Raw genomic sequence first — 25,989 nt, 5'->3', positions numbered from 1 at the left:
AATTTTTCTATATCTCTTTGTAAATATCGGAAATACTTTCTGTGTTGTATAGTTTGTACTTATGTATTCCATCTTTCTTTGTTTTTGTTCATATTTATACTTTCAGATAATTGCCAATATAGTGTTTTTCTTCCTTAATCAAATCTTCTAGATGATAATTCAAATTCTGACAATTTAGTGCATTTTAAATTCATGTCGTTTCTTTTAATCAAATTAAAATCGATGAGCATAAAAAGTATTTCGCATCAATAACAGCCGGTCTGGACACTCAACTCCTCAACAACTCTTGGCGGGCAAAAGAACCCTTTTTACCACAACCTAGTCGTCTGCCTATTGGCTGCTTGCTCGGGATGAAATGACAGAGCTTCAGGAAGATCGGAGAGACTCCGAGTCTAGAGGAGAGCAGAGTATCCACGTCTCTGTTTTCATCAGCTTTAGATTGCCCAATATACCGCTATTTGAACTATCCCGTTCGCAAATTATCCAGTTAGTTTGCGTCTCCATCAGACCGAAGTTGCAATTACCGGGATATTTGGTCGAGATAATCATCCCAAGATATCTTGGGCCAGTTTGCAAAATGTCTTGCTATTTGGCAAAATACCCCGCTATTTGCCCGGTGTGATCTCACCAGCCCGAAGACTCGCACTATGCGCGAAAGCTGAGTAAAATATCTCGAACTAATTTCTCGAGCTCGAGTTTCAAGTTTCGAGCCCAAGTCTCGAGGACGCGTTTTGTAACTTCGGGATTATTTCCCAAATCAGAAATAGCTAGCTATTTGGCAATCTCGAGCTGATGAGGACAGGCCTTATAGATAGCGGTTGATATGACATTAGAGTTGGCTCGAGGTATGTTTTTGAACCATTTGAAGACAGGTGGTTTAAAGAATTGATACTTGATTATTGGTATTGGTGTTTGAAATGAAATGATTACATGTGTGGCACGGATTTGTAAATTACAGGGCATTGCTATTTTCCGATAATAATGTAACTTCATAAATCTCGAGACCACATGAAGATATTTCGACGCTAACGTTGGAAAGGATTTGACAGACAAAAGGTCGTTTCAAAACGAAAGAGTACACAATTTTATTTCCTGAGCAAGCTATTTAATACTACTACAGTTTAAACCATTATTGAAGGGGAAGTCCACCCTGATATCGAGTTGGTTTTTAGAAGAAGCAGAACAATTTGAGGAACGGGTCACTGAAAGTTTGAGGAAAATCCAGTTAAAAACACAAACTGGCATCTCGCAAGATGCGTCACAATGTTGCCAATTTGTGTATCACTGATAAAAACTTTAAAAATTCATAACTTTCCTATTTTAATCGGATATTGCTCAACCTTTCACTAATTTGTGGCTCTGATTTTTTTTTGGTATTAATACAAGCTAATTATTCGAGTGGACTTCCCCTTTAAACTGATAATTACCTTTAAAGTCGTCATCAGGTATTAAATGTTTAAAACAAATAATTGCATGGAATCTAAGTCCAATATGACGAAAGATAACTTGTTAACGTTTTAATTAGAACTATATAGGAATTCAAGCTGTGACAATTCCTTCCTGCATGTACAAGGAGAAACGCGCCTTAAAAGGTATATGACGCGGACATTTTTAATAAAAGGCTATGATAGCGTCTGTATTTTGCTAAGTGAAATTCAAGTCCACAAATTAAACCATGAATGGAATAATCTCCAACAGGTTGTGTCATAACAGAATAAGGAATCCTTTAATCCGGTCGCGAGTGACCTTAGATGAGCTCTAATTGGTCGCTTCCAAACTAACTTCAAGGAATTCAATCCGTTCGGCTCTTTCCGATATTTGATATTCCATTGAACGATGACTACAAAGCCGCCATATTGGATATCAACCAGGTCAGCCCTTAATCACCGTAATTCGGCCACCCTTCGAATTAAAGTCGTTTGACATATTTAAGGTTTTATTGGTCTGTTACCTGATTGATATGATCAAACGAAATAGGTATTGTTTTAGGAGTCCCTAATTATAAGATATCTTGACCTAGTTCAGTGGATTACATTTTTATAGAAAGTGGTGGCGCAAAGAGACCCGTTATGATTTATTGTTTTCTTTTGTAGCTAATCCTTGTATGCCACATTCTTATTCACCTTTTTTCTGTTGTCTACGCATAACTAGAATGTATTAGGATCAATTACCTCTTTGATCCGCCTGTTACACGTGTGTAAGGAAGAGAAATATACCTTTATTGTTTACTGTATGAAGGGCCGTGGTGAAATATAAGCACGTTCCTTAGAGATGACATTAATCACCGTTTTACATATGAAATAACACACATACACACCCCCGCAACCCACGCTTACATCTCTAATAACACTTTCTATGACCTTCACAATGCTGAACATTTTTCGTCTAGGAGAGATTGACGATTACAAAGCACATTTGGTCATTGTTCTGAAGGATTACCCCCTAAATCTGAAACTCATTGAAAATTCATGCTGACGCGGACTTCAGGAAGCAGGTTGTTTCGGTTTCGTAAAATCTATAGTTTATCAAATAATAGATCTTTCATCAACATTTAATCACTATAGAAAATTTTAGTTTTGGTCAGATTTTGCAGTGCAAACACATTAGGCCTGTAAATGCTGTAACTGAATTATTAACTGAATGTAAAACAAAATAAAAATGTTTAAAATTAAGCTTTGATGATACATGTTAAAACGTTGATTTGTAAAGTATTTTTAGATGAATCTTTCAACTAATTGTTTTAAAGAAAATTATCAATATGTGATAATGGAGGGGTCATTCCCCCCCCCCCCCCCCCCGACGCCCCTGAAATCGACCAGGAATGCCACTTCCGCAATAATTGTACAGCGACAGTCTCGTCACAGAGGATGGTCCAGGAGTGTGACAGTAATAGGGTAAAGTCAATGTAGATTGATAACAGACTCGACGGATGTCCTGCCTGTTGGAAGCCATGAGGTGTCATGTCAGGTCAGGAGAAGGGACAAGAAATTTCCCCCATTTATCTAAATTTAACACCTAAGGAATGCGTAATAAGCATTAAGATTTAGTCACCATCCTGTAATGGCTTATAGGAAGGTTGACTGAAGAAGCATTGTGGTGTTAACAGCAATAAAAGTACTCGTATGCTGCTTTATATAATATGATAATCATGTTTATAAGTTTGATACAAAATATTAGATGTCATTTGTTTGGTTGTATATTTTGTCATTCTTCCCAATTCTATAATCTCTCTTTTTTTTTGTCGCATCCTTTTACTTCTTCTTCTTCATCTCCTCCTCCTCCTTCTTCTTCTTCTTCTTCTTCATCTCCTCCTCCTCCTCCTTTTTCTTCTTCTCCGCCTCCTCCACCTCCTCCTTCTCCTCCTTCTTATTCCTCCTCTTCATTTTTCATCCTCGACATTGACTTCCCTCATCATTTTGTTTTATCCCTTGCTTGCACGCTTCCACATTATTCTGATGTTCCTGCTTCTCAAGATTGGGAAAGATTGGGGATCAAAAGTATTATGTTAAACAGTGCCTGCCCTATTTATTATGGGATTAACAACATCAAAATTATCAAGTTCTTTAATGGAAGTTTTACATAATACCAGAAGGAAACAACATGACATTGACTCACACGGACTTCTTATAGAGAACACACAAACTCCATATAATGTACATGGGGTGCAGGAGAAGAGAGAATGGTTTGGCATGGGGCGAGGGTCTCTTTCTCTTCCGCACAGATGTCAAGTAACTTCCTGTTCGAACTTGAGACTCCTGAAGAGTGATCCTGATTTCCAGAGCACCCTCCAAGCCAGTATCATAGCGTGAAAGTCGTTGTTAAGTAGTTAGACTGTATCTTATTCGTTTATAATTTCTTTACAATTTATTTTATAATTTCATTTTCGTAAAAGCAGTCTCTCATATATTTTGGCATAGTATCTTTGCTGTGCGCTTAAATTTGGAATAAGTTCTGTATAATTGGGGATGTTCAGTTTTATATGATATTCAATCGTTAGAAGACAGAAAACAATGTGATGGTTTTATGTATTAATCTATTAGGTTATAGATTAATCTAGATATTCTTTAATAATTATATGCATGAACTTATTCAATACACCCTAAGTTTGTATAGGTTTACCCTCTTAGCAACAAACTAAAAAAGTATATATTAATAAATATTATACAAGTATGAATAAGTACAATTAGGCCAGTTTTAGGGAGTCTAAAAACTAAAACAGCTCAACGAGCCAAATTCCAGTTTGTTCTTTTATAACATAAGGTACATTTTAAGAGACGGCACAATTAAGGTAAGGCGAATATATTAAATGAATAATCATATACATTAACAAAAACACTTGTCACTATAAAAAAAAAAAAAACGACATCAATTGATTATAATTATTTCTGTGACTCAAAATGTTCATTTCCAGTCACGTGTCAAAACAAATTTTTCGACCAAGCGGAGATTCCAAACAACAAATGCCTCCGCCGGAAATACTATTTTGAGCCGTGACTTATCCTAAGGGGCTACGGGACTTCCGTTTGCCCTTAAGAAAGCAAAGTGATTTTAAGGAAAAATATACTTTTAATTTAAAAGAAAATTCATATAGTACTATAGTAGAGATAATTATGTTGATTTTGTTAATGTTTCAACTCAAATTTTGAATCAAAAACTTTCACGACTATCATCTACTTCCAAATGACTTAGGAATGACATTTGAATTTTGCAAGTATTGGCAAACGTAATTTTAGTAGTTTGTTTTGGTTTTTATTGTAAGCCTACTATTCTACCATTTTATCATGATGTCATGCAAACAACAGTGGAATTGTAAACCACAGACGTGGCAAGTAAGATAGTGCATGCCCTCAGGGCAAATTTCACCATTATTTTGAGGAAGAGATGACATCCCGCTTAAACACTAAACAACAGGACAGGAAAATTAATGTCTCTATCAACTCAGAGAATTCAATACAGAAGGAAATCTGGACCTTTGTCAAGGCAAGATAATGAATGCCCCGTACATCCTAAATTGTCTCCATAGCGCCGGTAAAACACCAAAGGGATTTGAGTAAAATAGAATACATCCGCACTCACAGACAAACGGAAGTGTGAATCCTTAAATGGGCAAATAACGTCTTAAATTACTTCCGGAGCATGGGATGTGTACATCATCACACCATTTGGAATGGCTGGGACTATGATGTTTTTATAAGTTATTTGGTTAAATTCAATGTCAGGAAAGCAATGACAGCTGATTCTGTGAAGAAGGGTACGGTAAAAAGGTCGTGGGGATGCCCCCCCCCCACCCCCCACACGCACACACGCACTCATAATGGGCACTCATGAATTGACGAGAAAATGAACATACAATATGAATAGTTTCATTGATTGCAGCCCCCCCCCCCCCCCCCCATCTAATCCAGAGTCCCTTACAGACACATCATTGGAGAAATGGTAATTTGGATATAATCAAGATAAACTCGTTCAGAATCGTAATCCAGATCATTTCCTGTGGAAAATTTCGAACTATGGTTTTCATTCTACTGTTCAGGACAAAGCAAAATAGTCCACCGAAATCGAGAGAGAATGTGTAGATGAGGAGGGGGGAGAGCTGACTGCCTGTGAAGCAAACCCTACATCTCACCCGCTTTAACTATTACATACAAAAACAAAATACAATCGACCCCGGGGGTACCCCCTAACCAATGGTTCCATACCGAGCTATAGCCCGACCCCGCCACTTACACGCTCATCAGGACACCTGTCCTACTAACGAGACTGATTTTGCTAAAATTATATTAAAATAAATCAACCGTAAAAGGGTATATGCCTCGTGTGATTAGGAATAAAATAGTGATAAACAGTAGAAAGGGGGCCTTTATCACCCAGATTTCATGAAACATCGTGAAAACAGGAAGAACGAAATTAGATTTGCGTCATGTAGTACTGTAATGTCAGAAGCACTTTCTTGCCTCATTAAAACGCGAGACTGTGATAGCGAGTGCTGCGTTTTGACAGGCAGGAGTTTGGCAATGGAAGTGAACAAATGTTGATACAAATATGGCTTTTGCTTTTTTATAATACGGGCTAGATAACTGTTCTTGTGCTTTATGATAGTACCTTTGTTAAATAACATTAGTTTTAAGAGCAGGAGCTTGATTATTTTCATAACTACATTCCAAAGGGTTTCAAGGCTTGCCTTCTCTCTCTCTCTCTTCAATATTAAAGATGACCAGGGGTTGTTTCACAAAGACTAAGTTTGACTTTAAGTGAGACTTACATGTACCTAAGGCAGGTCTCGCCATTATGATGTCTAGATATCATATTTTCCTTCAATAATGAAATATCAAAAATGTAAATTCTGTAGATTTGTGACCATGATTTGTACACCCTTTGAGAGACCAATGCCAGTTAAAGGTGAGAGCAAACAGTGGCATGGACGGCATGCCATAGTTAAGTCTAAATTAAAGTCGATCTTAGTCCTTGTGAAACATCCCCCAGGAAAATCATAAATATGTTTAATTTGAAGAAAGAAATATATTAGAACATAATAGTTGCTACTACCAGTCGCTTAATTGTCCAATTACCTACAGAAGATAACAGTTTTGTGAAAGTATAGAACATCTGAACGGCAGCTACCGTTATTATGCGTTGATCTGACATATTTTGTTCTGGACTTTACTTCGTCAAAGATGTAGGAATGGGGTTAGGAATTCTATTGGGTTTTAGGTTAGGTATAATGTTGGATCCAGGATTGAATGTCGTACAACCTTAAATATACACCCTACCAGTAAAACAAAAACCATCCAGTACCTGTGGGACAATTTCTTCAACCAGATGCTGTCTTTCATCGAGAGACAGTCTGTCAGCAGATCATGACATGGTGATTACAAATTCTTATTTTACCCACGTCCTTATATATTTCACCATATTGTGACCTTGACATTCTAACTGACATTCTAACGATGATTGTATCTTCGATTAAGATAAGGAAATAAGGCTCAAACAGTTCGGTGTGGGTGCCTGAAAGATTGAATGAATGTCTGAGCTAATTTAGACTCGAACATGTCGAACAAACGATGAGTCGTGTTTACAAAACTTAGAAAGTACACTTTCTAGATATCAAACATATTCATCTTTCCTATAGCTACATATTTGTATGTTATTACTAAAAAAACTTGGCCATACTGGAGTGAAACACTGGGATTTTCCTAATTTTTATTGTAACCATACATGTAATTTAATCCGTCTCTCGCATTTTGTTTAATATTATTTTTGGAAGATGTTGTCGTCCAGTAAAAATATTTGACAGAAGAAATAATTTTCGTCTTTAACCCTGCGTCTTTTTAATTCCGAGCATAATGCGCATGCACTAGTAAAGATGAAGTTGAGTTCTGGTCATGCGATTGCATTGTGAAAGAAACGGTGTGGAATCGACCAGAAAAGGTTGATCATCTAGCATATAAGAATTTGTGTGTCTTGCAAAGTTCTGGAATCATCAAAATGATAAGAAATTGGCCAAGTCTTGGTAAAGTTACAAACACTGTACACAGAAAGATGTATATGGGACTACACGAACACGTGGCGTAAAAACCTACCCCCCCCCCCCCCCGAGTTTTACGATGTACATGACATATTTAGAATATGAAGGCATTTGAAGAGCCATGCTTTTCAGGGAACATGTCTTATCTGATGTTCTTCCACACTTGCATAATAAGAATGATAACGCTCACAAATTATTTTTCACCTTTTCCCAGAACTCAACCTTCTCTTTAAGTGTGTATAAATATTGTTGCATATGGGAGTTATTCTCAGCAATAATGTTCACCCCTTCATCAAAAGGAGGTTACGGCCGCACTAGTTTATGGCTACTGGAGAAACGATGTATTCTTGAGGCGCAGCCATGGCAACACGATGAGGTTGTTTTAGAAATCTTGAGGTTCCTTGAGGAAGTTGGCCAGATTAAAAAGGTTCCGCCCTTGAATGTGGTCTATGAGTTTCTATGCACTCTCTCAAAATAGCCGGAATATACCGTAGGGGGGGGGGGGGGGGGCTAAATTACCCTATGACGTCATTGTTGAGAAAGTCTTTCACCGTGTTCACCTCGAACCGTTTTATTCCATGTTCCGAACATAAAGGACGTCATGTTTGATCCTAATTACCTTCAACACGTAAATTAGTATAACAAGGTTAACAGGTGATTGTATAACACTTTGCACACGTATACAACTTGTAAGATTTATACATGTATTTTATGTTTGTATAATGAACATGTTTGACCAAAGACTTGGACAGGCATACAAAACTGCATGTTAGTTCACCGCATAACTAATTCAATGATTAATGCAGTTGCGTGGCTGTTTGATATCTTTGTGTGCGTATTATTTTGTAGATCTTTGATTTTTTTTGCCCATTTTTGTCTGTTCTTTTTTTTACTTTCAATTTATTTTCAACTGTTTGGTTGTTTTTGGAGGGTCATTATTTTGTTTGTTTTGTTTACTCTGACTTATTTTACTTTGCCTATATTCAGACTTGATTCTTCATTCAAGTAGAACGTATTTATTTAACGCCCTTCTTGCACTGAGCATAACAGAGGACTACGTGTGGGTCCTGAATGGCGCATGAATGTTTCATCTCATTTGAGGCAGAAGGGCATAAGATCAGATACATCAAAATAGAGTTAACACCGCTCTTGCACTCAGCATATAAAGTATAATCGCAGTTGTACGTGAGCGTGTCCTTATTTGCGCACCAACACATTAACATCTGGTTTAAGAACCAGAAGGGCGTATAATAGTATAATAGTATAATAGTATAATAGTATAATAGTATAATAGTATAATAGTATAATAGTATAATAGTTTTTTTTATATAGAAATAATGCCTTTCCAGCTTGTGTCTGACGAATAGAATCACATATTTTTTTTCAGTTTAGGGTCTTGAATGATGCACGAACATATTGATTATATGGTTAGAAACAGAATGACATTAACAAAAATATAGTTTTGTTAGCAGACGAAGTATAATCGCACAATTCTAACTTCCTTGTGAGATTAGGAGTCCAGCATTACGTGAAAACCCTCACGACCCTTGATCCTTTACGGGCTTGTCATAAGCTTCGTGTCTATGATACACACCCAAACATTAATCGTTCTTTGATGCCTCATCCTTATCAGTAGCAGGCTAGTCGTAAGGGTAGCTTGGCAGGTTTAAGCTCGAATCATGTCGAATCAGAGAGATATTAACATGATTAACAGGGAGTAGGCCTATACCTGTGGACAATATGTATCTAAGCCTTTGCCCTACCAAATCATGATAATCATCGAGATTTACAGGGGTAAGACGAAATATAAACAAATGTGAACGCGCTTGTTTTTGTGGTTGAGGATTTTCGATCACCAAAAGGAGTAGAATCTGTACTAAGCACTGCAATTATGAAGACCGAAATTGAAAGAGAAACTGTTGAAGACCAGTAAGCTGGTTAAACATACAAAGAAAATATCTATCAAACACTTTATACGTGTCATACTGTTTATCAAAATTTCAGGATAAAGGCAACTACTTCTCGAAAGAAGAATTGATTTTCAGTTGATTGTATCTTTACTGAAAGCTAAACCTCGCTGTATGAAAAGTAACAAAAAAGTCAAAACAGTATTTGAAGGGGAAAAAGTAGCCGGGTACAAATCAAAGGATCTAAGTCATAGAAATACACTTCCTTAATCTGCGCCATGCCATTACAATCCAAACATCCTATCAGATCCAGACGATATTCCACGTAGTCTTCTTAACCCCATGCGTCCTGAAAATTCTAACACACGTAATCCATAGCTACTGAGAGATGCGAGGGTTTGGCGCGAAGGGATTTTTTTTACATAGATGCAAAACGCGCACCTCGCCTCCCCGATGCGCAGTATGGCTCCAATCACGGCATCCTTCCTGATGTAGGAGACTCTAATCGGGTTATCCATACCCAAGATCGGTCAATTTCGAGGGAAAATTTCATCGCTTGTTCCTTTTTTTTTTTTTAGATCAAGTCGATAATCGAATATATTTTGCAAAAGTTGAGATTTGCTTTCTATATGCTTTCTCATAATGGTCAAAGATGTTGGTGTAGGCCTACTTTGAAGATAGTAGTGTAAACATTGTAGTTTATTGAGGTCCGTTATTTATTCCACTAATTCGCTCAACGCTTTGACTATAGTGTATGGCATACAAAGAAAAGAAAATTGTGCTTGGTCTAATTTTCTTTGTTAACTAAACTATACCGAGCTAAAACTCGGGTTTCAATATTAGATGGAATACGTGCCTCAGTCTTTCGAACTTATTTATATGATGATGATGTAGATGACGTTACAACAATTAACATCGCAGAACGTTTTATAATGGAAATTCCAATTGCTCTACCATTATGTCAATTGAAGAACCTCTAACTATTTGTTTCGATAAGTTTATCATCCGAATAATAGCAAGCTAATTATACATCGGCATATACAACCATGAGGGGAGGATTTCACTCATGCTCGCTCTCCTTAACTTGTAGTCCATCGCTAGTATTTTAATTGAATAATTTTCTTCAAAAGACATGGGATTGTGGATTAGGGATCCATGGATGCCTCTGATATCATGAGCTCGGTGTGTCGTCATCTAATAGGAAATGGATGACTAGGAAGGTAATTTGGCTATCTACATGGCTAGAGATCAGATCCATCAACAACTCGCTTTAATGTCTGCGAGGCGATGTGACTCGACAAAGTTTTACTTTTATGAATATTGTGTACGTGTTTTACTTTGAAGGTCTCCAATTCGGGCTGTAGAAAGCAGTAGGAAATTGATGTTTTAAAGCGTGTTGAAAGTTTAATATTTATGAAGAGATATGGTTTAAATAGTGGATTTCTTGATCTCTTAAATGTATAGCTTTGAAAGAACCTTTAGTTCATCTATTTCAATAAATATCATCAAAAATATACCCCCTCCCGTCCACAATCTCCCCCCCCCCCCCCTCTCTCTCTCTCTCTCTCTCTCTCTTTCTCTTTCTGACACATACCCTACAAAACCTTAACTATGACTTTCGAAAATACTTTCGAGCTAATGAACCCTTAAAGGGATAGTTGAGTTCTGTTTTCAGACTGCAAATGCCTTCAAAGTGCATGGTTATTGCTCTTATTCTGATCTATGACATTTCTAGTGCCCTTTTAGAACCTGAAATTGCTATGATTGCAGCCGTCTCTGAACCGATTTTGATCAAACAAAGATGATTTTGTCATTTAAATTGTATGCAACTGAACTCAACTATCCCTTTAAAAGAGTGTGAACAATTGATAATTTTGTGAGGGGCAACTGACACGTCCACAGCAGCAGTGGATGATATTCATGAATTTCCGATGTGGTTTTACAATTACCGTTTTGTACTCTAACGGAGCTAGATCGTATAATTCTTGGTCACGTGATGAGGATTTTGGGGGATGAGCCCGTGACGATGACGCACCGATCTAGAGAACAAACTTTCACCTATGAGGTAAATTCCTCCTCGGGAAATGAGGGATTTGCGTAGCATCGAGTCACTCCATAGAACAGTTTCCAAAAAATGTTTGACCAATCGAATTGGACACTGTTTGTCACTTGCTAAATCGAAGTTTGAGGCTGTTAATAGGGTGTTTGACTTGACCGTTATGATCGGTGTGTAAGAATGACTAACACTTAATTTCACAAGTAATTAATCATTAGCATAGCCAAAGAAGGGCAGAGGTAACTGTCCACTGTATTCCCACCTCAACAACTGATATTTGTATTTGTATATGTGCATATCTAACTTCGTATTTCTATTCTCGTTAAACGAAAGCTATATCATGTTCCATTTCTCACGTTTTGTTTGAGCCCCACCCCAAATGAGAAAGAAAAAAAATTGGCGTAGGTAGCCCTTGCATAATTCTAGTCATCTCATTCATTAAATCAATATACTTAACGTCCTGACGTTATGTCGATTTGTTGACATGTATCTCACAACCGATAGTCGATTGCTTACTTAATTGAATTTACCACTGCTTCCATTTAGTCAATGAAAATCAACACTTGTTTGGGGTGAATTGATATCATGCTTAAACTAATAATTCACAAATGAACAATTGTAGACAAGTTTGTAATCCGCCAATCAAAAACATAGATATATCTTTAGCATCAGTTGATATCAATGTAGGAATGTAATCACAAAACATTAATAACAGCTGTAGGGATATCACCATACGTTTTGGGAGGAGAACTGACATAAGCAGTAATAGTTTCTAGTGTTGGTGTATATCAATAGTGTCAGTATAAGGTTAAGGTAAAGGGAGATTATCGTCATGATAATGTTTGTACCGTTGATAATGTTAGGCCATGATGGCCATGTTCTGGAAGGTTGACAAATAACTGTCATGATAGAGGCCTATCGACAAAGAAGATTTCTTTTTTGGATAACATTACCTTGTAGGACACGAAAATCATGATAACAGAGGTCGAAATTTGGGGACATGTAAATCTGTGATGACTATCAATTTGTATTGAACTTAATTTTCATCAATGGTGCTATTTACATGTAGCTGTTATCTTAATGTATGACAGTTTTTAGGCATATACTTAGCACTTGCCCCTAGACAACGTCATAAAATAATACACCTTAATATTGTCCTTGCAATGGTTATGCATAAGGCCAGAAATACAAGTAGCATAGCTAATTGTGAGAAGTATAAACATATAGATCCGCATCATAATTTGATAACATTTTATTTAAATCAATTTTATGAGTTTGCTATAAACGTCAACATGAACTTACTATACGTAGTAGTAGCTATGGGAGAATAAAGAAAATGTTATAAAAATATAGATAAGTCTTGATTAAATGCTCTTATTCATAAAGCGGAAAGGTTTTACCTGATCCAGTTGACACACGTGTATCAAAGCTTTAATCAGGGATTTAACGATTCCAATGCACACTTGTTTACCGTGAAGAACCTTCACCTTCTGTATCTTTTCTTCCTTTCAGATCAACTTTATAGAATCATCGAGTTCTACTAAAAGGCTAGCATTGATTTCGGTAACATACGGGACAAAGTATTCTGTATCTACCATCTTTGTAAACATTTTACATTCTAGAATGATGAACGTTTTACATTTGTTTTTAATTTCGGAAGATAATAACAAGTTTATGTGAGGAAAGTTTTTGGCTTTGGATGTTTCACCGTGGTTGAGGGTAGGAAACCTTCAGCGTTCGTCAACTTCCGTCTCAGTGACTCAGAGCAATCTGGAAATGGGTCAACTTCAAACATATGTTTCTCGACGTTCTGCTTTACCAAATGTGACAACTACAGGAGAATCACATTAAAATAAAGTCCAATGCAACTCTCTAAACATCTCCATATATGCGGGATGTACAAAGCGAAGGACTGTAGAGGAAGAGGATTGGGCAATGTATTTGTTGTATGTTGTTGTTTTTTTTTATTTGTTGTAAGGTTTTTGTACAAATTGTGACGTCCATGTCATACCTGTCAGGACTTACCCGGATGTACATTCATGAGGGATGATATACTGTGTTTGATTAAAACCAAGGCAAAAGAAGGACAAACATGGTGCGTCGGAAAGCGTTTAAATTCTATCAGTTTTCGTTTTTCGACTAACCATCCCATCTTCTAAAAACTCGCATTTGCAGTGTATTTCTGCTAGATTTGTCATCTAGCGCCTTTCGAAGTAAGGGGCGTGAATTTACTTTAAAGCAACCACCTCTTTACCACAGATGACAAATGCCTTCATGGCCATTGACTTGTTGAGTCAGCCATCTTGTTATGTTACCACACAAACCTAGATGTCATTGTCCGTATTTTTGGCTAAAGATGGGGGCGATGATACCTCATTTGAAAGATAACCAAACACAAACACAAAACGTTCTCACTGTTGACGAATCTTATTCTTTCTAATATCACAGGGCATTCAAATACAGACTTCAAATCAAAGACTCGACATTTTTACCAAAGTTCCCTTCTTTCAAGAGCTATAGACAATCAGTGGCGTAGTAGGGTCCAGCCATCGATGGGGCACTGTGTCAAGGGAGGGGCATCAAGCTTAGACCTGTTGGTGTGAGAGTAGAGAATGGAGTGGAACGTATCGGCCTAGTTTCACCTCGCCTTCCCTTCCCCTTCAGTCTCCTTTATTTTGCATCGCCATTCGATAGGGGCACGTTTCCCTCCTCCCCCCCCCCCCCCCCCTCCGTCACACACCTTCCCAGAAGCTCCGCCATTAAGCACAAGTGTACGTAGGCCTAAACAGTCGAGTTGCTGTACGTGATTTTGTTAACAACACTTTTTCCCCGAGTCTGCCACATGATGACGTCATCATTCTTGAACAGTCTGTATCCATCATCGTGTACTCTCGTATCAGACATGTTGTTCAGGATGGTAACCATGGTAACAGGATAGGCAACTATTTCCCCTATACAACGGCATTATCATCCTCCCTAAGACCCATACAGACTTCGTCTAGGATAACACCTGTTCAAGGTCAATACAGATTTTATACTTTGAAACTTTTATCTGATATTTTTCATCAGATCCTTTCAAATTTGTATGCAGGTAGCTTCTTGACAATTTTACCGTTTTATATTAGTTGTTTCTTCTCAAAAGAAAGACAGGAAGAAAGAAAGAAAGAAGGAAAGAAAGAAAGAAAGAAAGAAAGAAAGAAAGAAGAAAGAAATTGCAAGAAAGAGAAAAGACAGAAAGAAGGAAAGAAAGAAAGGTGATGTAATCATATATTATTTCGTTGTGTGAACAGATTCGTTTTCCTCTCATTCCTAGCACTTGAAAAAAAAACAGTAGGACAGTGGGCAACCATTTTGTTTTTCCTTTCAAAATTTCGACATCAAACTTAACTGATCCACGACCATGTTTCACAAGAATTGGATATCATCAGTGAACATTTTTACACTGAGGATTTCATCCCAGGTAATAGACCAAAATAATGCTATACATTTAATGGTGGATCCAGAATTAATGTAGATCACATGTTATCAAACTTACTACTAAGAGTGTCTATACAGGATACGACATAAAATACGTCACGATGACGTCATCATTTGACCATGATGGTATCCGACTAGACTACTATAGGGACCTCGGTCTTGTCTAGAGCAGTATCGTTTCGATAATAATGACAATTATGATCTCCTCTATTACGATTAACAGATAGTAGTAAGGTGATAGGTCAAGATACAGGTGGTTTCGGCCTATATTCTTGTTTTAACATTAGGTTGACCTTAGAGGCTTTTTTTTATATTTTTTGAAATATATTTTAGGCTTCGTCTTTGTTTTGTGTTGTACTTGGGGGGGGGGGGTATTACGATAATATTTATTCATTCAAAGTAATTGAGTTGTGTATATTGTGTACTCTATATGTTATGTATTGCAATTTGAAATAAGTTGAATGATGTACATGTATTGAATAAATACAATAAAGAATACTACAAAACAAAACAACCCATACAAATTACCATTACTCTGGGATATGTTTTGGGTGATTTATAGTTATCAATGTTTTTATGTTGTTTATCTTCATATATATATAGGATTATTGTGCTATCTGTTTGAACAACGTGCTATTATCATCCTCGTACCATAATACGTTTTCAGGTATTCAACTACAACGGAAATAAAATATGTGCATTACGTTTGTGCGTTACATTACCATGTACGTATATACTTGAGAGCATATACAGTGTAACCTGTCTATAAAGACCATCTAAGGGAAACACAAAATGTGGTCTTTGTAGACAGGGGGTCACTGAACCAGGTTTGACTGTACTACTCTTGTGCATTAATTGTCATTGCATTTGATTTAAAACGACGGGGTTTCTCTACTGCATAATGAAATATTAATAGATATCTCGATTGTATACAAATCTTATGATTATTTTTCCCATTTAAAGATATCGAAACAAAACGTTAGCGTATAAGTCTTTGTTTTATTCCGTCTAAATATATGAAAACATTAATAGAAAATCTAAATAAAAGGTGTATACCTTGGACATCGCGATTTAAAAAAAAAATCAATCCTACATAAAGAAACTGGTTAAACTGTTGTGTATATTTATACTAAGACAAACTACAGTGGTCTAGTTACAAAAATATGATCCTATCTTTTGCTGATAATAACCACCCCTTCCCAATATAGCCATAAAATATACTTTATTATTAGTCTCCATGAATATTATGACAATGTATTCGTAAAGTAAGGAAAACTATGCAGGAACACAAGACGTCATCATGTGTTTGAGATATATTGGATTTCCTTCTCAGTCCTGTGATGTCTTCTCGCATTACTGACCATGACATTGTATACAGTGACCATAGATAACAGTCCCACTGTACAGGAAATCGTGTAAGGAAATCGCTAACTGATCAAAGACACTATACAGATAACGCGTTGAATGGTCTATTCCGATCCAGAAGGGATAGTTTTTAATTAGATAAACATTTGTAGTGTGTATACTAGTATAATGAATATAAAGAATACCTTTGTTGAGAAATATATAATATTACGAGCCTCGGGTATTTTGTAACGCTGATTCGACCTCATATTACACCGACTCCTACATTTTGAAGGCCTACTATTTGTTTTAATCTACGTAATATAGATGTAGGTACTATTTACCGCTGTGATAGCCAGTGTATATGTAGTAAAATATATAATTGTTGATTAAACAATAGTTATTCATTTTTTCTTGAAACAAGTTTAGAAAAATACGATTCATATATGATAATTCAAGATTGCTGCTACTTATAACACTGTATTGAGTTGATGACAACACCAAAGTACAGAGATGACTTAGTACCTTCAAGTACCTACACATGCAGTACTTAAGCAGCAGTTGTTTAACTTGAAGACAAAGAAAGAAACAGATGAGAGGGGTCGGAGAGAAGGGGATGAAACATGTATGAATAAAGGGAGAAGCAGAGGGGACCAAAAAGATACAGGGAAAAACAGACAGTTTTTAACTTGCAGAGATCCTATATATCATTCATAGGGCTACAAATATGAATCATTAGATCACGTGACAGCTTCCTTTAAAAGACCCGACTCTTACCCATCCCTCTCATACCGAGTTTAGCCGAATGACCTTGATGTGTATTCTGACCACACCCAATTGACATTTAAAGCAGAAGTGGGGTTTGGAAAAGTTACAACATGTTGTATGGCAAATATCCTAGACTATTAACCGAATTTCTAACTTCAACCTCGGACCATATACCTAATATTATTCCTAAACATAACCTAACCTAACACCCTATTGTAACACTAGACCTACGTTCCTATAACCGGCCTATATTTTATAAAGTAAAGCACATGACAATCGATGTCGAAGAACAGGAGAACGAGTAAAACATCTAGTGCATCTCGACGGTTCACGCTCGAACAGATAAGAAGCTAAAAAGGTTTTAATAAATGCTGAAAAAATGTATCTTTAGGTTGTTTTAAACATTATTAAGCAACCCCTTTAAAGAGATATAAACATTTATTGTAGGTCAGAATATGAATACTTCACATTTAAAGAAATGTATGTTTAGTCCTACCTGTTATTATTCAAAATTGCGTAAAGAACTTCCCGCCCCCCCCCCCCCCCCCCGATGTCGATTGCACATCGATACTCGAGAGCAGTCATGTTGCATAATACATGTCCTATATTCATAGACCACAAAACAACTCACATGTTAACAGCGGACGTGGAAACTGTTATGCATTATGGGCAGATCCCCCCCCCCCCCCCATTTTTCTAGAGGGAGAGAGAGAGAGAGAGAGAAAGCGTGCATACATATACATACATACAATAAACAAAACAAACAAACGCAAAACTTGTTTTCATTTGCTCAGGATTCGCTTTTTGGCTATTAGCCTCGTTCTTTGCAATATGCTTACTGCATTGAACTTTAAAGGTCAAACACATTGTAACGTATTTTGTCAGAGGGAAATAAATATGATTTCATTCAATGTAGTAACACAACGGTGGAGCGCCAGGAGTGTCAAGTATGACAAACATGAACAAGTTTATGATATCAATATTAATACAAAACGTGTCCCTACCATACGATTTCGTGTGTATCTTTAACTATCATGTTTATGATGAGCAATGTTTTACTCCCCTTCTGTCACCCCCCCCCCCCCCCACAACCCCGAGGGTAAACCAACGCTTCTGCTGTCAACTGCGCCCTTCCTATCGCCTTCAGTATGTCGACAATCATTACACAACCTATGGAGAAATGTTTTAGAAAGGTGTTAGGCAAACATGTGCGACACCCTAGAACCTATCATATCCGTGGGTTCTTGTGGTTAATATGCAGATAAGCAGCGAAAACCACCAGTTAAACTATCATATTTTATTGATTTTGATTCTACTTTGACCGGGTATGTTTTTGCTCTCTATTTGAAAATGATTAAATCATTCTGTTGATATCAATTTTCATATCTATTTTCAGTGCCAAATCCATTAACATTTTAGTTCTTCATTCATTTTAGGAAGTGCTATTCTTGAAATATATGGCTGTTTATTCTGAACTCATTCGAATCAACATAATACTAATGAACGATATTGACAATTAGCATTTAGTATGTAGTCATAGAAAACTATATCACATCGTTTATAAATACATTTGTTTACAACCTTAAAAACTTTAAGGCTTGGCCATGACATCGCTCGAAGAGTTGTTTTTACAAAGGAATTGGAACAGTTGCCAAATGCAATTTCATGAGCATGCGTAGAAAATCATGCTGATCGAAAAAAATACAACTTCATTATATATAATATATATGTTTTTGGTGACGTACTTGTATATGTACTCAATTCATAGGATATTTGTTCATATTTTATGATAATTACTTGCTCTGTCAATGTGATTTATAAAACAGACTTACCCCATCGCTGTGCCAATACCTCACAGCTTAACACCGCGAGAAGTATGAACAACGTCGTATGAACCCAATCCATAATTGCTATCTGAGATTAGTATTCCTTCATAAAACTTCCAAAAGTCAGTATTTCAGCAACATTTGGAACTTGTTGTCATGCAGCACCTCGGCCTTTTTGAGTATTCCAGATAAATGAAGATTTGTAGGCACGTATTTCATTCCTTTCTTATAAAGGAACTGTCAATGTTGCTGCTCCGCTCAAGGAAAAGAACTCCTCCTAAATCAACAAAGTGAAACTAAGTTTGGACATCAAAGGGAATGTCCAAAACTTCATGAAATTCGAGTTTGCCACCACAAATCGTCCCAAGTAAGTTGACGCGTATTCCTTCGCACAAATTAGACTGATGTCAGATTATTCCAGTCAAAATAAACAATTATCCCCGATGTGATTGAAATTCAAGTTCAAATCTTATAGAGGGAACGTCAGACATCATACAGTAAGTTGCAAAGAAGCCAAAAAGGAAGCGCAATTTTTTTTTTTGACGCACAGAATCCCTAGTGTGGAAGTTTGTGCGTGCGTTTTGGCGGGTTTCGTTCTGTCGTCTGCACTAATACTGTATAGTGCTAGATACATTTTACATGTAGAAGGGGACGACTCTCTTTCCCTCTCTTGACTCATAGCGTGATTTCACAAGGTGTTTCCTGTCATGCACTCTCTCTCTCTCTCTCTCTCTCTCTCTGGTCTATAGCAAACAGGGGAACCCTTAAAGGGTAGTAGTTTGAGATTAAAGCTTACCTAAAACAGTTTTTTTTTTTTTTTTTTTTTTTTTTTTTGGGGGGGGGGGGGGGTAAAACTGTAGTGCAAATGTCAATTACATAATGACTTTGACTATCTCTCTCTCTCTCTCTCTCTCTCTCTCTCCCTTTCTCCCCTCTCTCTCTCTCTCTCTCTCTATCTCTCTCTCTCTCTCTCTCGATCTATCCCTCTCTCTGTGTGCTTCTCTAGTCTATAACAAACAGTGAAACACCTAAAGGATAGCAATTAGAGATTAAAGCAAATGTGACAAAGTTAACAAAGCATAACTAAAACATGTTTGAAAATGAATGCGCGAGTGTCCAAAGATTAAAAAATGAAAACATCATTTTCACAAAAAGGACAATACACTAGAAAAGAGATTTTTCAATAGAAAGATATGCTATTATTGGTGTAGGCATTCAATATTGATTTAGTAATAAACCGCCATGTTGTTATCCCCACAATTTTTTCTTATCTCGCTTTGGTCGCTTGCTTACTTTGTTTCAATGAAAGAACCTAGTGGCATTATTAAATTCGAGCAACTTTTATTGAAAACTATCAACTACAACATGACTATTATTCGAGATAATTAACCACTCAGTAACCTGTTCACCTTTACAAGAAAATGACATCATGATTATTAAATGACGTAAGCTTACCCATTTCCTTCCATACCGATGAAATCATGGCTACTCGACATAAAACCATACCAGTATCCAAGTATAAGACAGAAAACAATCGTATTTGGTAATTTTCTTAGAAAAAACATGTAGCATTTTTTAAAATCAGTCTGTATAAATTGTTTTGTTTAAGTTTGTTCAAACCTCTACCCCCTTTTAACACTTGCAATACATGTTTTCTGTTTTACTTCATAGAAAATATAATAAAATGTATAAAACCTATACCAATCTCTCTCCCTCTCTCTCTCACTCTCTCTCCGTCTCTCCCTCAACCTTTTCCTAAACTCTTTCTCCCTCTGTCACCCCGCCCCTCCCTTCGCCCACCCCACTTCCTTCCACGCTTCCTCATGTCCAAGACCCCCCCCCCCCTCCTCTCGAGAAACAGATACTTGTTTTCCTGATTTAGAACGGAATCAGCGATGTGACAAATCGCATATCCTTACCACTCCGCCATCACACATGCACATCCTGTTAATAGACCAACTCAGAACAAGCAGAATGTTAACTCTTTGTTAAACGCCGTTCTAGCTACAAACAGACATTATCTTTTCCCTTATTTTTTCTCAACCATCAAGAGGTGACATTGTCATGTTGTCGAGGGTTTCAAACGCCCGACTGTGGATGGGAAGGTAACGGGTTCGAGGCCCTGGCATAGCAATGACGTTCCTGTAAATACATTTGTCTCACTCGACCCAGGTGTAGTAAGTGGGTATCCGGTCAGTTAAAAGGGTGTAATAAACATTAGCAGCTGATAACGGTTGTTGGAGATAAAGACGGCATAAACAAACTAAAAATACAACTCTTTTTAGAAGCACCTATACGTGTATAGCTTGAAGAGTTATGATCACTACATGGGACATTTTCCCCAATCAATAATTTAATGAACATTATTTTTCCTTTTTTATTATCAAAATCATTTTTCCTTTTTTATTATCAAAATCATTTTTCCTTTTTTATTATCAAAATCAGTATTATGAAATATGTATTTACACTGTAGGAAGGTGGCGAAATTCCTCCAAAGTGCGACCCTTTTATTATGGGCTCCCCGTAACAAAAAAAGACATATATCAAAATTGAATTATAATTTTTGTTGTTAGTGTTCCCTTTTCCCTACTAGTTAGAAATTAAAAAGCTCGTTTGGGCTTGTATGTTTTATATTGTGAATATTTCATTTTTTTTCTTTCGATGGAGCATCTCCCGCATCCCCTCGCCCCTTCGCCCTCGCCCCTTCGCCCTCGCCCCTTCGCCCTCCCTCCCTCCCTCCTCCCCCTCCCCCTCTCTCTCTCTCCCTCCCTCTCTCCTCTCTCTCTCTCTCTCTCTCTCTCTTCTCTCTCTCTCTCTCCCTCTCTTCCTCTCTCTCCCTCTCCCCGTCTCTTTCTCTTTCTCTCAGTGTCTCTCTATTTTTCCCCTCACCTTAATCAGTGCAAAGGCTAAAGATTTAACAAAACAGTGGCTTTTCTAGATACCATCGACGGAAGTGCAATGTTAAACACTAATCCTTCTTTTCACAATGATGTGTAGAATAATGCCGACAGAATGTTTGACGTCGATCCAAAATATTAGCCTCCTAAAGTTGTGTGATAATCATGTTTGAAATGAGTAAATATAAATGCAAGAGATTTTCTAAAGACAAAAGGTAAAGATTTATTCCGCATCAGGATTACAATCTACGTCAAGAAAGAAATGCTATTTTAAAGATATATTTTTTAATTTCATTAGGTAATATGACTGTTTACTAAATACAGAGACTTGACAGATATTATGTAAAGTTGTACTCAACAAGATTATCCATGAATTGTTTAGTTTTGTACGGTGAAAAACTAGGAACAAAAGCTTACATTCACTGAACTTAAACTTAAGTTCAGAACACAATCTGACACAGTTTTTTTATACAGCATTTTGAACTATAAATTACGAAAGATTTAGAATTGTGAAGTGTTAAAAGAATTTTGTTTGTTTTCTATTGCACAAAATTATTTGTAGCAGTGTGACGTTTAGCAGAGAGAAAATATTATAATTCGATTCTTAAAATGACCTCAAGAAATAATGCTTTATGTCCACACTACTTTATACAAAACATACTTTCTTGCCCAAAGTCGTTTCCCCCCAGAGATGGCGCTAGACGATACATCTCATAATGTGCTACGCAGAATCGTCCAACCATTCTTTTTTTTCCCCTTTTTTTTTGGGGGGGGGGGAGGGGTGATATTGATTGTCGAGCCATTATTATGTCTATGAACGTTTATACGGTTCTCTTGAGCATCATAAAGCTGCAAAGAGATCCTATATTGGAAAACTAAAATAGGATCTGTATGTAAAGCTGGTCTAGCGCCATCTCTCGGGGAAAATGACTAAAAGTCAAGACAGTATTTTACAGTTAAATTTACAGTAAATTACAGCTTGCTATTCATAATTGTTGTTATTGACCATGTCGACGAATCAATCCTGAAATGTCAGTTGATAAAGTTAAGCCCTTGAATATGTTTTAGCTCCAGAATGTTTATCATATCTGACTCCAGATGCCGTCTGGCATTCCTCGCCAAGCAAGCATGCCCTCTCGTGGGCAATGTAGGTGACGCAAGAGCAAGTGACGTCAGCAAAGCAGTGTTGTGCGCATCCAATCAAAGAGGAGACTCGGAATGATGCATGCACGTAAGCATCGAGGAGTCTTGCATTGTCGGCCGAGAGCTTTAAGATTGTGGAAGTACGCTTCAGAACTGCAATGACAACATAACAACTTACAACAATATGAAATATATGAATACATTACAGAACAACGGACCTGGAATTCCAAAATCAAATATTATTTAAAGGTGCTATGTCCCATTTGCAGCCAACATCAAATTCTGTAGAACTTTGCAGAATTATGAATATGTCACATAATCCTATCTTTGATATTCAAACGTAAGCAGTGTCCTAGTATTAAAATTATGCAAGGAAACCCGTTTACTTTCTAGACTCCACTGTCACACACTATTAAGTGAGTGACTGACTTACTTCATTTTTTCGTTGGTAATAACATACGTAAAATGAGCTGTAAAATTTACATATGCATTTTGTCTACATCAATAACCCACTTCTTGTAATGGCCAAAATTAAACTGATTGAATCTTTGCGCAGCACAAAACATACACCATTCTGTACAAGGGTACTATTCAAACTATTTACTAAAACGATTGCAATCCCTAAACTTTCGATTAGACAACTAAAGGTTGTTATTTTCCCACAAAAAGGAATTTTCAAGCCCTTTCGTTTTGAGGGAAGTTCTGAATTAGTATTATTTTCCAAATGCCGGAAGATAATGCTGGAATTAACCTTTTCATTTTTTGGCCTGCAAATGGGACATAGAGGAGGCGAGTTGGCTCAGTCGGTAAAGCGTCTGCCTGTCGAACCAAAGATCTCGGGTTTGCATCCAACCCAGGCGGGTGACTGAAGCCTGCGTTGAGTGTTAACGTGCCCCTCCCGTTATTTCATAGACCCAGGCTATGTTAAGTGGAAAACACCCCGTCCCTCGGATAGGACGTTTAATAGAGGCCCCGTGTAGAGGAGAGTCACCACTTTTGCACGTCAAGAATCCAATGCACTATTCTTATAGAAGTAGGGGGAAACCCCGTTGTAGTGATCCACCTACACACCCCAATCAGTTATAGCGGGAGGAGAGACCCAAGGGTTACAGTGATTCAGCTCGCTTTTCGCCTCCCATCGGCACAGGTGACGCTAAATACATAATACTAACAATAATAATAGCACCTTTAAGGAAGTGCGCATGAATCATCTTTTAAATGTGAATAACTGAAACGGAATTTTTTACATCCACTTAAAGCGTGATCTAGATGATATGTTTACCTTGATCTCTAGGTGACAAGGTTGCAGTCGTAGGTACTGACTGGGTAGTGGGTACAGGTGACGGGTCGGGTGTTGCAGAAGTGCATTCTGTCGACTCCTCACAAGTCCCTGAGGTTTGCCCTGTCGCAGTGGTAGATGTTGCTGGTTCTTGCGCTGGTGTTGTTGATGACGATGATGCGATGCTTGTGGACACGTCGTTTTCATCGTTTGTTGTCATCGACGGTCCGGAGGAACCACTTGGGGGAACTTCCGTAACCATGGCTTCAGTGACCATGACTTCTTCGGTTGCGTCACTGTATATTCCTGTATGAGTAGAGTATTATGGCTGATACATATATGATTTTTGTTTTCAAAATATATGAGAGCTCTGTAAAGGCCGGAGATCCAGCTCTGTGCTCATCAAAAAGTTCATTCAGATCTCTCCTTCTCAATCAAACTTGGTTGCAGGGTCTCGAAAATTTAATTTCAAGCCAGTTTTTAAGTTGTATGTTTTGCTCATGAATTGTGTAAAGATCATCAAGAATGACTAATCATATTCAAATAGTTGATGGAATATTCAGAGGGGCAATGTTCAGAAAGATTAGACATTTACATAATGTGTTTGTGCGTGTGTGTGTGTGTGTGTGTGTGTGCGTGTGTGTATGTATGGCTGTGTGTTTGTTTAGGTAGCTTATGTGTGTTTCTATACTGTTTATATTCAAAGTAAGGTTTTCGCAGAGGCCTATCAGCTTTTTAAACGTAGCTAAATCAAAGTAAAACACCTAATCATAAAATATAAGCTTATCAGCACTCACCGTTTTCTGTTTCACAGATATAATATAACTGCATATAACAAAGCTTGTCCTTCCATTCGTATTGTGACCCCGTCCACGATATTTGGAAACACTCTCCTCCTTGATTAAAAGTCAATGGTGAGTCGGCGAAGTTGAAATAGGTCAAGCTTGAGCCGTCCAACCATGTTGCAGTGGGTATATTGTCACGCGAAGTCACTTCGGATAACCCTATCCAGTACTCGTTTTCGGGGCCGGTGACGACCAGAAAATCTTGTTCGTCCTCAGATCCGATGAAGACCAGGTGCATCCCATGACTGGCACATGATGCTCTTGACGTGTCGAAGTCAGAATAATCGAGGGAGAAATAGTAGCAGGACCCGCCATATTCGATTTGATTTGGACTGCAAGCTGTGACAAAGAGAGAAAATGGAGAGATGTAGGGATTGGGGAGAGGGAAGAGGGGAGGGGGGACAGACCGACAGAGAGAGAGAGAGAGATTTGTGCGGAGTGGTGAAACAAGGATAGAGACATGTAGAGGGGGATCGAATAAAAATAAAAGAGAGCTCGAAAATATAATAATTCGGAACCTTACTTCTAATACTTTCCATTATATGTAACGTGATGATCTTCACAAAGTGGAAATGGAGGAAGGGAAAATAGATACTCTGGTTACCTGAACTATGTGTCGGGAAAGCTTGTATCCATCGTGTCCGATGGTGCACGAATAATTGTTGTTAAAAATGATCAAAAATGTATTAGTCATTACCGAACTGGGTCTTTTGTAACCTAGATATAAATTGCTTAGTTCACTGCTGATGAAAAGAAAAGAAATATGTGGACAAATCGTTACTAGATCGAGCACAAAATTATCCGGAGTCGGTAGGATTCCTAACTATATACCATGGTGTTGAAAACTTTCACCAAGGTTTTGGGGTGTATAAACACTTCTTCTATTGAAACAGTGCTACTTCGGCTACCTCGCATTGGAAGT

General features: G+C 37.5%; 1 protein-coding gene across 1 annotated transcript in view; it reads right to left on the bottom strand.

Moving 5' to 3' along the window:
* LOC578045 (receptor-type tyrosine-protein phosphatase delta) overlaps window positions 1–19,496 on the bottom strand; it is a 101,733-nt gene extending 82,237 nt beyond the window's left edge. The window contains exon 1 of the mRNA XM_778234.4: window positions 18,910–19,496. Coding sequence (XP_783327.3) covers window positions 18,910–18,982 — 73 coding nt within the window. The 5' untranslated portion in view covers window positions 18,983–19,496. The remainder of the gene's footprint in view (window positions 1–18,909) is intronic.
* Between the last annotated feature and the right edge of the window lie 6,493 nt (window positions 19,497–25,989).

The sequence above is a fragment of the Strongylocentrotus purpuratus genome, unplaced genomic scaffold (assembly GCF_000002235.5).
Source record: "Strongylocentrotus purpuratus isolate Spur 01 unplaced genomic scaffold, Spur_5.0 spur5_scaffold_3, whole genome shotgun sequence".
NCBI lineage: Eukaryota > Metazoa > Echinodermata > Echinoidea > Camarodonta > Strongylocentrotidae > Strongylocentrotus > Strongylocentrotus purpuratus.
This window is presented reverse-complemented; position numbering and strand designations above follow the sequence as displayed.